Genomic DNA, 15,074 nt, shown 5'->3' on the forward strand with positions numbered 1-15,074 from the left:
CTTGGTGTCCACCTGACCTGATGCACTTTTTTTCCAGTCTTTGTTGAATAGGTTTCTTGTCAATAGAAATACCCCATGGACTTAAAGTAGGAGGTCCAAACACATATTGTAGATCGTTTCACATCTTTTAAAATCATTGAAAGCCATGATCTTTGGTTAATTGCTACTACTTACAACACCCGCCGTAATCCTCGGATGATTTGACGCAGCAGCCTTTATCACAGTATGTGGTACCTTAATGTCTGGTGCTATGAAATGAAAATGAGCAGTGTTAAGGCTGAGGAACTCAAAAGAGCATCTGACTGTTAAACTAAAAGCAATACAGTCAAGATTCAAGCCTCCAAATGGATGGATAGCCCTGTCTGAGGACATTTGTGGGAAGCAATGCAAAATTCCCACCTTCTTACCTGCATATAATGGTGATTTTTACTGCACGTTTCTCATTGATATGGAAATAAGAAATTATCTCATGGCTGTTGTTGCCTTTCAGGCCTGTTGACTGGCCTTTTAAAATATGTGGTAGACTAATTAGGGTTTCATGGTGGTGGTCGCTCACTCGCTCGCTGAGTATGCGTGTGTGGGAACCTATGGATGTTAAAGGTAGCCTACGAGCGGGTGTTTTTTGTGCGCACTATGATATATAGTCCTGAGGTCACAACTGATTGCTATAATCAATAATGATTTACCATTTTTTCTGAGATTGATCATGTTTTTTTCCCCATAAACTCATTAATTTATTACACAGGGTTTACATGTTATTTGTGATTTCCCCCTAAAATGTACTATGGTTAGCAAAATGGTTAAGAGTAACTTAAATCCTCAGAGTATTTTTTTTTGTAGTTTTTTTTTCTTCATGAAGTTCTTATTTTTGGTTTCAGACCGAACAACACAGGCAGCAGGGAGGTTATTCTTACCATTTGTTAGTCCACACTTATGCTTTGGCTGTCAGTCTCTTTTCATTTGCTATAGTTACTTTTTTTATTATTGTAACTCTCCCTAATTTTGCTATGCTTCCTCTCAGACAGACTTTGAAAAACACAGACATTTCCCTTCTCTTTTTCTTAGTCTTTACTGCTTTTATTCAGAATGTTGAGCCAAGCCATTTTGAATGCGCCTGTTGCTATGGCAATAAGGTTAGTTTCTAATTTCGAAACCTCAGCTTCAATCTATTCTTGTCATTCATTTCTGTCTCAATCTTTTTACTCTCTTTCTTCTGCTCGCCATCTGTCTGTCTGTAAAAGATGCTATCATATTGATCTGATCGGTCCGTCTTCTGCTCCTAATAATTCATCCCTGACATCATGTTATTAGCCACCAGTTTTAATGTTAGTACTTGTTGGGTTGCCAGTGTGGATGTTTGAACGCTTGCAGATGGTGTGTATGTGTGTGTGCAAGACAGCAGAGAGTGTATGGTAGCTTCTCACACATCCCCCTCTGTGTCTTTCAGCTAAAGCTGTGAATGCAACAGATTCTTTTGCCAATAGGAACACGTCATTCATGGATTCTTTTACTAGCTTTTACCATAAATTTCTTTCCCAGAGAATCATTTCTAAGAGTGAACAGTGTTATCCTTTTTGGCAATGGCCCGTAGTATGGGGTTATTAAAAGCATGGTCTTCTAATCTGAAAGCATGATCTCTTGTTTTAAGTCAGTTATTATGGTACTCTCCTTCAAAACTGTGCCCTCACACTTAAATAGTACCTTGTTCACACACAAATTAGCTCTGCTCTTGCTCAAAACTGTATTTTGAACTTTGAATTTTATGGTCAGGTCCAAAAAAAGGTCACGGTGAACCTTAATTTAAAAATTTCATGCTCTATTTTGATCAATCTACGCACATTGCAAATGCAAGTCTGGGTTCTCTGTGCTGGAAGAACATGTAGGTGTGGCTGACAAAAAAGTCAGCCACACCAAAAAAGGTAGTTTGGTGAACACAAATGCAAGCACACGTGTGCAGTAGGAGGAAAAGACGATCAGAACGTGTATCACAGCTGACTTCAATCATGGCTAGTCAAATCCGCTACTCTAATTTTATTACCACTGTGGGCATTGTATTCTTAGTTTTGTAATTGCTGATGAAGGATCAGAATGGCATTGCCAGCCAAACTTCATGCAGGAGGAAACTGTTTCAGGCTCGTAATTATCAAATTTATGGTACGATGAGTAGTCATCCGCGGGCCGGGGATGTTAAATTAGCCTGGGAATGGATATTATAAATAACCCTCACCCCAGTATTATGTTAACTGCTGCCCACAGTAGGAAGCTGTTGATGATGATATAAGACAATGGGCCAAACAAAAACTTGTCTTATTGATGCCAAACACCAGTATTGATTAAATGTCAAAGTGAACAAAGAACATGCCCTGATGCAATTAATTTATTAACAACACTGATGAAGAGCAATGTGCTCCAAACGTCACTGAGGTTGTGGGTTTACAATAAATTAATTCCATCAGGAGCTTTAAGTGTGCATAATTTGTTTCCCAAATTTTTAAGTTAATGGCCTAGACTGTTGTACATAGATATTACTAACCCACCCCCATGCATGAATGATGCAGTGTCACACGCATTTTGCTAAATCCATGAGTGCTCATGTTACGTTTTACAGCAATGACTTAACCTTTACTTGTGGAGATCTTTCCTTGTAAGTAAGTAAGAGTTGGTAAGCCATTATCTACCCTGAAAAACTGAATGCTCTGGACATTAGGTGACTTGGTTCTCACATATTTACTTTTTCTCTTCCTTTTTTGACAGAGGGATCGTTTTGTGAAACTCCTGGATCAACTGCACAACTTCCTGCGTATCGACCTCTCCATGTACAGAGTGAGTCAATGCTCTCAGCTGCTGTTATGCTTCTCTTCTCCACATTCCTGCATCCCTGTACATGTTTGTTCCCATCCATTCACAAAAAGGATAATATATAATCCAGAAATTTTAATATAAGTCAAAAATGTTAAACTGGTCTTTGATTAACACATATTTTACCATATTCTGCTTCCATCTAACTTTTTTATTTCCCTCAAAATGCTGAAAATAAAAATACACTTTCAGCTGCTCAGATTTTATTAATTTATTTAATTTTCCATCTTTTAAGTTTTTGTCTGGGGCAAGTTTTTTGATATAGCACTCACTTTGTTGTTCAGCATAATTTTCTGCTTGTCATAAAATCATGAATTAAAAGGTTAGTGAATTGGGAGCTTCATATGATGAACATTTAAAAGGCAAACATCCACCATGATTGACAAAAGAAAACAATTATATAACGAAAGCCCTTGAACACCTAAGTCTAAATAGGCAGAAAAACGTTGCTATCAAAAGAAACACATGGTGAACTGAGTTGTTTAACAAGTATGTATGTGTGTTTATGTACAGAATAACTTCCCAGCCAGCAGCAAGGCTCGCCTCAGTGACCTTAGGTCAACAGTGGATCTTCTCACCAGCATCACTTTCTTCAGGATGAAGGTACAAACAAAACATTAACTTCTAATATATGATCACAATCATCATAATCACTCAGTATTAAAACAAAACATCAGATACATGCAACACTAGTTGACTGATTTCACTTCAGAAAACACTATAGTATATTTAAAAAGCCATTTAAATGGTGTGTTGCTTTGTTAATTCAAATTTATTAAGACAATATCCAGCAGCGAGATAGTTGGCAGATCATTTTATAGATTTTTGGACTTTGTGAAGAGTTGTGTTGTAGAATTGACTGCAGCCACCAGCTAACATCTCAGAGTAGGCTTGTGTTGATTTTAGATTGATACCACATTGACAAACAGAGCAACAGTAATTATGAATAAAGTGAATCCCACTTTTAGGTCCTTGCTTTTTGGCGAAGGAGTTTATATTCTAGATTACCTAACCAAAATGATATGGTAATATTTTATTGAGCAAGTATGACGCTTATGAATGCCTTTGTGTTTCTATTGAATTTAATCTGACGTGTCTTGTGCAGGTCTTGGAGCTGCAAAGTCCTCCCAGGGCAGTGAACGTGGTGCGGGATTGTGTCAAGGCCTGTCTAAATTCCACCTACGAGTACATCTTCAACAACTGTCTGGAGCTCTTCAACCGCCAATTCCAGCCTGCCGAGAAACCAGTGAGTTGATAAGTATTGACATATTTTAAGCCTCTGGAGTAGCTACTTTAGAATATATTCTAAAATATATTTCCAAAAGAAAAATAATACTAGATATTTTTGTTCAAGGTCTTCTTCCTGTCTTTTCTATTCTCATTTGACAAAGTACCATTTAATTGCTACATATCATACTGTTGAGGTCAAACAGTGAAACAAAAAAGCCTGGCAACCATTTTACAAGGGGGAAAAAATGCAGCTGCTTTGATGTTCTTGACCTATTGCTTGATCATGCTTCAGCAATGGTATTTTGAATATTGCAACGAGACTGTCGTTAACTTTAGTAATCATAAGCAAGTCCAACATTTAAAACTATTGCCTGAACACATCTATTGGAGTTTTAGACAAAGTACCAACGATTGACACATAATAAATATAAAATTAGTATGGTAATGTTATACTATTAACATTGCAATGTTTAAGATTGCCATGTTTGACAGGGATGCAATGTTAACATTTTGTACCACCTTTTTATGTAATATTCTAATACTGTCTGGCTTTGGTTTACACAAGAACTAATCAAGAAAAGTCTCCATTTCAGTTGTATGTAGTGTGCAGAAATTGAACACAAAAACGACCAGACTTTTTTTCAAATAAATCATTACAGTATAGTGAAGGAATCATATTCTTATACATCATGCAGTGCTGATCATTAACTAAAATCACAACTGTTGAGAAGTGTATTGAACTTGCTTTTGTACTGTGCTGTCACAGCATGTGCCTCTTTTTTAAGGTGTGCATCTGGTATTGGGTTAAATTTCTCATAGGTGTATAAAAGCTAAACCAAATACTTACGCTGCTTTTATACTCTGTCTTTTTCACTGTTGCAGGCTGAGCCAGAGAGGAAGAAGAAGAAGAAGAAGGAAAAAGCAGAGGGAGAAGGAGAAGGAGAAGATGAAGAAGATGAGGAAGAGGAAGAGGAAGAAGAGATAGAGGCAACGAAAGAGAGCCAGCCAGAGGAGCAGGGCCCAAGCATCCAGAATCTGGACTTTTGGCATAAACTCATCACACTCATCGTGTCCATCATTGAGGAAGACAAGAATTCATACACACCCATCATTAATCAGTTAGTACTGAGTTTTGTGTATTTGTTTGTCATTTAACTTAATAGATTGTTGTTCTGAGATGCACACTGATAATGTGTGTTCAGTTAATAGCTGGGCACATTTGTGAAATTACATTCAGTCATTCAGTTTCTTAAAGTATTGCTCACACCATATTGACTTGACTGTAAATCTCAGCTACTAATTAAACACATTCTTACCTTGTTTATAGTAGAGTGCACAAGTAATTACAGATGACTGCAATGAATCAACAGTTTCAGTTATATTTAGTTATTTTAGATTTTATGTCACAATGTTATTAGTTGTTTGTAGTCGTAGTAGTTTGTTCTTTTTCTCAATTGACATTACTGTTGTAAACACGGTCACCTTATAAAGAATTGGCTAACTGAGTATTAATATCAATTAAGTTTCAACAGTTTTGAGCTGTTAAAGTCCATTTATCTTTGGCTGGATTGTACATTTGTGTTTATATTTAACTTTCTGAAGGATACTTGCCTCAAGTATTTACCATTGTTGTACTTCTGACCATCAAGTTGAAAACCAAGATGAATATTAACCTACAGACATATACACTTGTAGAGTAACTAATACCTTTACTTTCTGACTTCCTCTTGCCTTTCAGGTTTCCTCAGGATCTCAATGTGGGTAAAGTCAGTGCTGAGGTCATGTGGATCCTTTTCGCTCAGGACATGAAATACGCCCTGGGGGGTAAGAATATGGGCCCTATTTTCATACCCAAAATCCAGGTGCAATAATATTTGTGCAGCACAAGTGGCATTTTTACATGCTTTGCACGAAGTTGCAATTTTTGTGACTCAACATCTATAAAATGCAGGTTTTTTCCTTCTATCATTGAACAACTTTCTACATTGGGCATCAGTTCTCGTAATACCAAGAGAAGAGGCATTTATAATGTTAGCTTACCAAGCAAATTTAATGTCAACAGCCCGAGGAGACCGACTCACAGTACCATACATTTAAGATTTGTGATTACGAGCCTGAACCTCCCTGAAAAATATGAGTATGCATGAACTTTGGATGGTGCCTGTCAACTCATTCTCCAGCCTTCAGCACAATGACAATACGCTGCGCTACAGCGGATTTTATTGGCTGTGATTGAAGTCGGCTATGACACAACTTCTAATGATTTATTCCTCCATCATTTGCACTTGTGTTTACCGAAATACCAAACAAGTTTTCCACACTTACTTGTGCCGCATGGCGCATCTGCAATTGCGCTGCGCCTGGGCAGGTGAAAATAGGGCGCTATGGGTCCTATTTAAAGGCGCATTGATTGGAAAGTAAATTCAGCACTCTCAAAGCTCCCAATGCTGATAATTTATTGACACCACAACATCAGTGAAGTTTAGAGGACATAGCTCTTTATCAGTGTTGTTAATGAATTAATTGTGTTGGAAGCAAAATTTGATAGAAAATTTATGATGAAATAGCAAATAACATTTTGAGACAAGTTATCCACATTTCTAATGCATCACTTAATATGCCGACCTCAATGCGTTAAAACCCTTAATGCTGACAGGCCACTACATCCTCCGCCGGGCCGAGTATCTTGACCATTTTGACCATTGATGATCAGTAGCTGATTTTATTGCACATTATGTAAGTCGGCTGTGACAAGTTTCTAACATCTTGGGAATTTTTGAGCTCTTGATACATTTATGACATGATTTCCCACAGAGCCTCTACTTTACAAAGGTTTACATTCATTATACTAAGGCCTTTTGAGATTAATGCAAAAAAAGATTTTAGTGATAGCGATAGTGAATCATCATAACCAGAAAACCTTAATACCCTGATAGGCTTTTCCCACTGCATATTCTTAGCCCACCATTGATCCAGCTCTTGGGCTATCCCTACCCCAGGGCTAAGTGCAGTGTGAAAAGCATATGAAAGTCTATTTGTCTAATTTGAAACCTGCTTAGATGCTCAGTATTCTGGCTTTTGACCGTGTCATATTAAACATGTCAAAACGATAGTGTCCTGGAACATTGCCTGGACTACTGAGAGATGCAAAATGTTGCTGTAAGCCTATAGAATCAGTTTAGATTATTTGTTTTTTCGGTTGTTTTTTTTAGTTGTAGTGAAAAGTCTACTCACAACAGCAAACCAAAACTCAGAAAAGCTGACTTTTGTTGCTGCGTTCAAATCACAAATTTAGATTGTTGATATTTCCTATTCCTAAATCTTTGTCTTCATCTTTGTCTGCGTCTAGTCCAAACTCACCTTGTTTGTTTTTGGTCACTTCTAAAGCCATTCTCATCTCAGTGTATAATTCATCAAACTTGCTTCCCTATTTTTGTTGTGTTGTATTCTGTTGCCATCTCAGCTCCCACCACATGTCGCATCCGCCGAGTTGATTTCTACGCTGGTAAGACTGTCATTGTGTGTGTGTGTGTGTGTGTGTGTGTGTGTGTGTGTGTGTGTGTGTGTGTGTGTGTGTGTGTGTGTGTGTGTGTGTGTGTTTTTTTTTTTTTTTTTTTTTTTTTTTTTTTTAATCTTTATCAGGTTTTCCCAACTGTTTTTGCACCATGGACCATTTTTGAATTAGGACAATAGAGTTAGGACATAAGGTCTCCCATTATCCTGTATGCTATCATGCTTCTTCCTAAATTGTCAGTTTAACTCCAGGCATGATCTGTGCTATTTATGACACAATAGCACAGAGAAAGAGAAAAGAGAATGTATGAATGCATAAAAACAAAACTAGAAATCTGAAACTTGATTTGGCCTGTATCTAATTAGAATTAAATACATAGTAAGCTGGATCTTTAAACAAAACTTCTGTAATGGCCCAAGACAGACAGAACCAAGTTTATGTCAGTTACCACAAAAATAGTATCGTTTAAACCTGCTTTACACTACCAAACAGCAAACAGACACAGATATTTCAGCATGGGGCTGATAGTGACCAAAATCAGAGCTAAAAGACAGCAAATGCAGCAAATGCCCAAACTGAAATTAGTGTGGGAACCTTGGATTTGTCTCCTCACTCTCATTCTTTTCATTTGTTAATTTGTTGGTCCATGTGACAATAAAAACTGAATAATTATCATTGTGTTGAGGCATTTTTTGAATTAAAAATTCATGTTTGGTCCATGAGGGTGTAACTGTGTGGCAATTTCAAGGGAATTGTTGGTTACTTTTAAATATTGTTTACTACCATAATGAATTAAAGAGGGTATACTTGATCTTTATAATAAAAAAAAAAAAATTCCACACCTCCATCACCATTGATATCCTAAGTAATACCTAGAAAGTAAATAAAACTTGGGAAAATTATACATCTCAGTGAGGTTATCCTCTTTAGTATCTCTGATCAGAATTTGATCAAAACTGGAGAAAGGGTCTGTTTTGTTGGTCTGTAGACTTTTTTGCCAGGGAGATGTTTATAGATAAACAGTGTATATAATACTCAGCTACTCTTTCTGACCAATTCTTTCATGAAAAATGTAAGTTTCACTGGTAAAACCTAACATGCACAAAATATTTCACATTCATGTCATAGATTTAACAATCTTCACAAAGCAAAAGGTCGTAAACCTGTTGGTTTGAGTATTACTTTTGTATTTATTTGTGCGTGGCTTTCTTTTTTTTAACAGAACACGAGAGGCATAAGCTCTGCAAGATTGCTGACTACATGAACTTGCACTTCAAGGTCAAGTGGCTCTACAACGAATATGTTAAGGACCTGCCCACCTTTACAGATACTGTGCCTGAGTACCCTGCGTAAGAGACACACACACGTTTTTCTCATCCATTATTTCATTCTTTCCTTTACTCCCCTCAGACAGAATGGCTTGCTTTTGTCTGCCTTTCCACATATATTTTTCCAGTTATTCCATATATACTGATGGGGACACACATCCGCACCCAAAACACTTCTGGACACGATGCACGACATGACATGTAAAATCAGTCAATGAAAAGACAAAATATTTAATAGAATACAAAATGAAACAAATCAGATATATTAGAGCTGGAGAGTTAATCAAAGGAGTTTAAAAAAGATACATTTTGAAAGAGGGTTAAAAAATGTTTTTCCCAAAGCCAAAGAACTCATCAACAAAACATGTTTTTTCCTTTACTGAAGTAACCCTCAGAGAGATATGAACACGAATCCTATGCAGCATGTCTTCTCATGTTTTGTGTTTCAACTTTATGGTTCATCAAGGAGAGGGTAAATAACCAAGTTGTCTTTTTATTGTTTCAGATGGTTTCTCCAGTTTGTTCTATCCTGGCTGGCTGAGAACGAGGAGGTGTCGTTAGAGTTCATGCAAGGAGCACTGGAGAGAGACAAGAGAGAAGGCGTGAGTAAAAAAAAAAAGAGGAGCGTAAACGGCCTTGTGGGCAGAAAAAAAAAAATCATTCTGTTTGCGTAAAGTTTCCAGTTCTGCGTTCATGTACCATTGTTCAATATTTTTAGGTATAGCTTTTTGTTTACATAAAAATCCAGTATTTATCAGTCCTGATTTTCACTCTTCTTAAAAAGTAAAAAAAAAAAAAGTCATACAAACATCCAAGTAAAATTTGGTTTTTAGAAATACTTTCTGCAGCACAGACTGTAGTTTTAATAACTTATTGGGTGGATAAACTCAGAGATAAACTGTTCCTCTTGCAGCTCTGAGCCTAATCTTTTTATTTTTGTTCTTGTAATGGTTGCCATATTGATGTAACACATCACAGCAGACCTGTATTTATTTGTGTGGTAGCAAACTACACAAACATATCAGCACTGGTAATGATTAGGGATTTAGTATGTTGTAAAATTTAACAATTTGATTATGCTGTTTCCATGACCTGAATTACAGTACTCAAACTTAGGCTAGGTACACACCGGATGCGTGGCATGTTTTATTTTTGGTGTCCATGTCAACAGTTAGAGCAGCCACACTGCCTACTGAGATGTGGGTCTCACATGTGTTGAACGCCTCGCGCATATAGTAAGGTTGTTAAGATTATAGAGAAAAACCACCATAAGCGACAGTGGAAGGAAAAAAAAAACATGTTCAAATGAGGTCTCACAAACATTTCCAAAGCTATTGTACTTGCTGATACACCTGTGTAAGAACAAATGTATAATTTTTACAATTTAAATTTTAAAGAAGCTCATGAAGTCATCAGTACTGAGGGAAATAGGAATGCAAGGATGAACATATCTATTACTTTTTTTCAGCCTGGGTACATTGCTGAAAAGAAACATGGGGTTGTTCTTGTTTTCCGCTATTGGAAATACTGATATGTGGTTCCGGCAATTTTATTGAAATACAGTATATCCCAGCTGCAAAAAAGGTCAATTATATAGAGTTATGGCACTCATATTACAAAGTGTTCGACTGGGAATTAACACTTATATTCGGTATATCTTTACATAATTTGTAAGAGTAATAGAAACATCTTGGAAAAAGCAGAGTGAAGGTGGAGAGACCTCGCTGTTTTTATTGAAGAAAATACTGCTAGTGGTCTAAGATTTAGCGCTTTGTTTTCTTGTCCTTCCACCCGCAGTTCCAGCAGACGTCTGAGCATGCTCTCTTCTCCAGCTCAGTGGTGGACATCTTCACTCAGCTCAACCAGAGCTTTGAGATCATCAAGAAACTGGAGTGCCCTGACCCCACTGTGGTGGCCCATTATAACAGACGCTTTGCTAAGGTGAGATCTGAAACACTGTTACATAGATAGTGCTGCTCTCAAATCTTCTGTCATAGGACATGGGTTTGTTTGTTCATTTAATTGTCTGTTTTGCTATATAAACATAAACATAAGGAGACGCTATGTCTCTCATATGCACTATTAGCACTTAAAAAAGCTCTCCTATCTTTTCAAAATTTCAGATCTCCCAATTTACAAGAAATACATATCCTCCCCTCGGCTCTAGTTATTATATATATTTCGGTGCTTTCTGCCAACACCTTAACACAGTGGAGATGAATGGAAACTCTGCCCAAGTCATACATAATTCACAGGGCTAGAACTAAAACATTTATTCAATTAAGAATTTAAGAATTTTCCAAGCAAAATGTCAAATATTCACAAGCTACAACTTCTTAGTTTTGCTTACATTACAGTAAATGGAACATTTGTGGGTTTAAGACTGTTGGGAAAACTAAAAATGCAATTTTAACCTGTGCTTTCAAGAATTGTCAGGCAGTTTTAACAATTATTTAATGTTTAAAAAAGCAATAATCAGTTTATCAAGAACATAATCTGCAGATTAATCAGCTCTAAAAAGAATTGTTAGACATTTTATTGGGGCAACTTACTTGGTATAATATGAATATAAACTGTTGCTTTCAAGCTAGTTTATCCATAGGTTTACATTTTAAGAATTTAGGCATCCTGTAATAAGAATTCAATAACATTTCAGATTCTTAGAATTTTTTTTGAAGAGAGGAAAGATTTTCAAGGTTTGTCATTGTTTGAAGGTTTGAGCTCTTTTTTTTCCAAACTTACTTGTGTGTAAGAAATGACACATTATATATCATCATTCCCTGCATACAACGTTTATGTTTATGACCATACCCATACGTGATTTGGCACAAATATGCGGTTGCTTGATAAGAGGGGAATACATGTTTTTGCATCTCGTCAATCACTCATGCAGAGATGAGTGGGGGCTTTTATCCCTAAAAATTCTGTTCTCTTCAGCTTTAAATTATGAGTCATCTCAGCACTCTTTTCACTTGCTTGAGTCATTTATATTTCTGAGATACTGACTAATGAGTTTCAGGTATTTGTTTGCAAAATATTCATACAGTGTAGAACATACAGTGTAGTGTTGTTTAATTGAGTCTTTGATGTCATTTTTTTTCTTCAAATTGAATTTAAGACAATTACTTTAAGGCCTAGCCATTAAACCTAAAAAAAAATGTTTGATTGGCTTGATTAATATGGGTTTAAATATAGGATAGCTGATGTAAGCCATGACTCTAAACTCTCTATTCCCAATCCTTGGCTCGCTTTTTTATTTTCTGCCATTCCTCCTTTGCCTTTTAATATCCTGGTAGGTATTCAAGCAAGGCAGCAGGTGAGGGAGACGAGGCAGGGATGCCAGGCCTCGGAGGAGACGGAGAATAAATTAGTCACTGCAATGGCAAAGGAAAACACATTGAGCAAAGATCAAGCTGCAACGTAGTAGCACTAATTGTGAGGTGCAACAATGATCTAACAGAGTGCAGATGGCAGAACTAAGTAAAAGTAGAGGTCTTGATTATGGTGAAGGGTGCAGCTAGTGGCTCCACCCCTGACTCCGGCATACCTTCAGACAATCACACAAACACACAAAGAGAAGGAGAGGGAGGGGGAGCTGCTCTGAGGGTGACCTGAGGCACCCGAGGCACAGACCTTCAAAATCTTCCCTCTAATCATCTTCGAGGGAAATTAAATGTGTATAAGGGATCTGGGGCTGTGCACCTCATCCACATGTCTCATTAAACAGAGAAAACGACAGTTTTCCCTGGCAAACTTGTTGCTGGCACAGTAAGGCATTTCATCTGTGAGAAACCAGCCTGAGGGCACAAAATATGGCAATATAGAGAATGTCTGTATCTATTCCGTCTTAATTGGACATAATTATATTTTTTCAAAGACTACTTCATAGACGTGTCCCAGAACCTGGGATGGAAACTTTATTTTGATATATTTGGCAAATTTCAGTACTTTACAGGTTGAAATCTCCAAGTTACAGAGGCAGACAAGAGTTTGCGGTACAGCCCACACATTCTCACGTCACATACATTTTTATACATCCCACCGTGCGTGTGAAAACCAGTCTATGCAACACTTTTGTATGTACACATTGTTTATACATGAGGCCCCAGGTCATGAGCCACTGCTTCTGGCTGAGGTGTGGTAAAGCCTGATGGTTGTGGGTTCAAAAGTTCTTCTAAACCTTTCAGTCCTGCAGTGCAACGAGATGAGCCGACAACTGCAACTGCTCCTCTGAACTAGCAAGATGTTGTTGAGAGGGAGGCTGGTATTGTCCATCATAACCAGTACCTTGCTCCATATTCACCTCTCTATCACTGTCCCCAGTGAGTCCAGACTCCTGCCAAGAACTGAGCCAACTTTTTTCACCACTCGCCACCATTGAGTGGAAGAACATATGTAGCATTTCACTGCGGACATCAAAGGACCTAAGCCTCCTTTGGTAAAACAGCTGGCTCTGCCGCTTTCTGTAGATGGCATCTGTGTTCAGAGGCGAGTAACGTTTTATTATCCAAATGCACACTGAAGTATTTGCAGGTCCGCACCACCTCTGTGTTCTCACATAGGATGTTGATTGGTTGAAAAGTGGGCTTAGACCTTCGAAAATCATTCAAAATATGTTCTGCTGTGATGCTCTGAGGCGATAGCACTTTGGTTCTTCAACCCTGCAATGTACCAGCTCATAACGCTTTGAAAATGTAAGAGTTTCTCACCTACAACAAGCCGATCATCACTCCCCACAACGCTTTGGTTCAAACAGCAGTATTCTCATCTGATCATTATTTTTGAAGTTTTCAGTGTTTTTTATCCTGTTTCCACAGACAATCACCAAAGTGCTGCTGCAGTACTGTGCCCTGCTGGCTAAGAGCTTCCCCTCCTACTGTGAGAAGGAGAAGATCGTGAGTACTGCTGCATCACCATTCTAATGGAGAACCATCTGCATCACTGATTTGGAGAGCGATCAAACACTTGTGTGGATATTTTAGCTGCGGTTGCCCCTGTAACTGTTGAACTTACCAATCTGTAGTTTTCTCTTTGTTTTGTCCTTTTATCTTCCTGCCATTGCCTTTTTCTTTTGTTTTGCTATGTTTCTTTCGTTAATTTTTTATTTTTATTTTACTCTCTTTGACTGTCTTGACTTTTCATATTTTATTCCATCATTTTATTGTTTCTTGCTCTCTTGGACCTATGGTCTGTCTCTTGTATCGTCCTCCAGCCCTGTGTGCTCATGAACAACATCCAGCAGATGAGGGTCCTTTTAGAGCGGATGTTTGAGTCCATGGGAGCAAAACAGGTGAGTGTTAGCAGCTTGAGACCAATGTTTTTTAATCATCTACCACAGAGACCTAAGAAGAAGATTTTCATTTTAATCCACAGACACTGATTTCACAGATGAGCTCTTTCTCTTTGGTTTAAAGTCAAAGGGCCCTATTTCCATCCATCTGGGCACAATTCCGACACAGCACAAGTGCAGTTGTGCCGGTCAACACAAGCAGAGGCGTGACTCTGGCACAGCGCGGCACAGTAGCGAAGTAGGAGAAATAGATCATTAGAAGGTGTTTCACACCCGATTTCAGTCATTGCCAATCAAATCAGCTCCTCTCATTTTCTTTAAGATCGCTGTGGCAAAAGCAGACTGTCAGTTTCTAAAGATTGAAAGAGCAAACCCACACCGTCATCCAAAATTTACACTGTAGAAAACGGAATATTTATCTGGAGGTTTAGGCTCTAATCACAGAATTGATGGTACTATGTGCCAGCCTCTATGGGCTGATGATGGTAAATTGGTTTTGGGAGACGTAACTAACATTATAAATTCCTCCTCTGCTGGTATTATGAGAACCGCTGCCCAGCAGTTCAATGATATAAGACAAAAACCTGCATCTTATAGACACCAAATACTGACATTGATTAAATGTCAAAGTGAACAAAGGACACTTATTAAATAGTGAAATCAGGTGCTGGAACAATGTTCAGGTATGAACAGACTAAATTACACACACTAAATGCTCCCGATGGAATTCATTTATCATCAACACTCATAAATGTTCTTCAAACGTCACTAATGGTTTGGTGTTATCAACTGAATCAGAGCTTTGAAGGTCCTTAGTTTACTTTCTCATTAATGAAATGGTCTAGGCTGATGT

At 37.8% G+C, this 15,074-nt stretch overlaps 1 protein-coding gene across 1 annotated transcript in view; it reads left to right on the forward strand.

The window, feature by feature from the left end:
* The window catches only part of LOC138625234 (protein unc-13 homolog B-like), a 140,951-nt gene that overhangs the window by 103,347 nt on the left and 22,530 nt on the right, over positions 1–15,074 (forward strand). Inside the window, exons 25-34 of the mRNA XM_069706015.1 lie at positions 2,755–2,823; positions 3,373–3,462; positions 3,965–4,105; positions 4,972–5,207; positions 5,828–5,913; positions 8,826–8,952; positions 9,437–9,533; positions 10,729–10,872; positions 13,749–13,826; positions 14,144–14,221. Of these exons, the coding sequence (XP_069562116.1) occupies positions 2,755–2,823; positions 3,373–3,462; positions 3,965–4,105; positions 4,972–5,207; positions 5,828–5,913; positions 8,826–8,952; positions 9,437–9,533; positions 10,729–10,872; positions 13,749–13,826; positions 14,144–14,221 (1,146 nt within the window). The remainder of the gene's footprint in view (positions 1–2,754; positions 2,824–3,372; positions 3,463–3,964; positions 4,106–4,971; positions 5,208–5,827; positions 5,914–8,825; positions 8,953–9,436; positions 9,534–10,728; positions 10,873–13,748; positions 13,827–14,143; positions 14,222–15,074) is intronic.

The sequence above is a fragment of the Brachyistius frenatus genome, unplaced genomic scaffold (genome assembly GCF_029030835.1).
Source record: "Brachyistius frenatus isolate BFR_SWC_R1_liver_20210118 unplaced genomic scaffold, ASM2903083v1 Contig_60, whole genome shotgun sequence".
NCBI classification, from domain to species: Eukaryota; Metazoa; Chordata; class Actinopteri; family Embiotocidae; genus Brachyistius; species Brachyistius frenatus.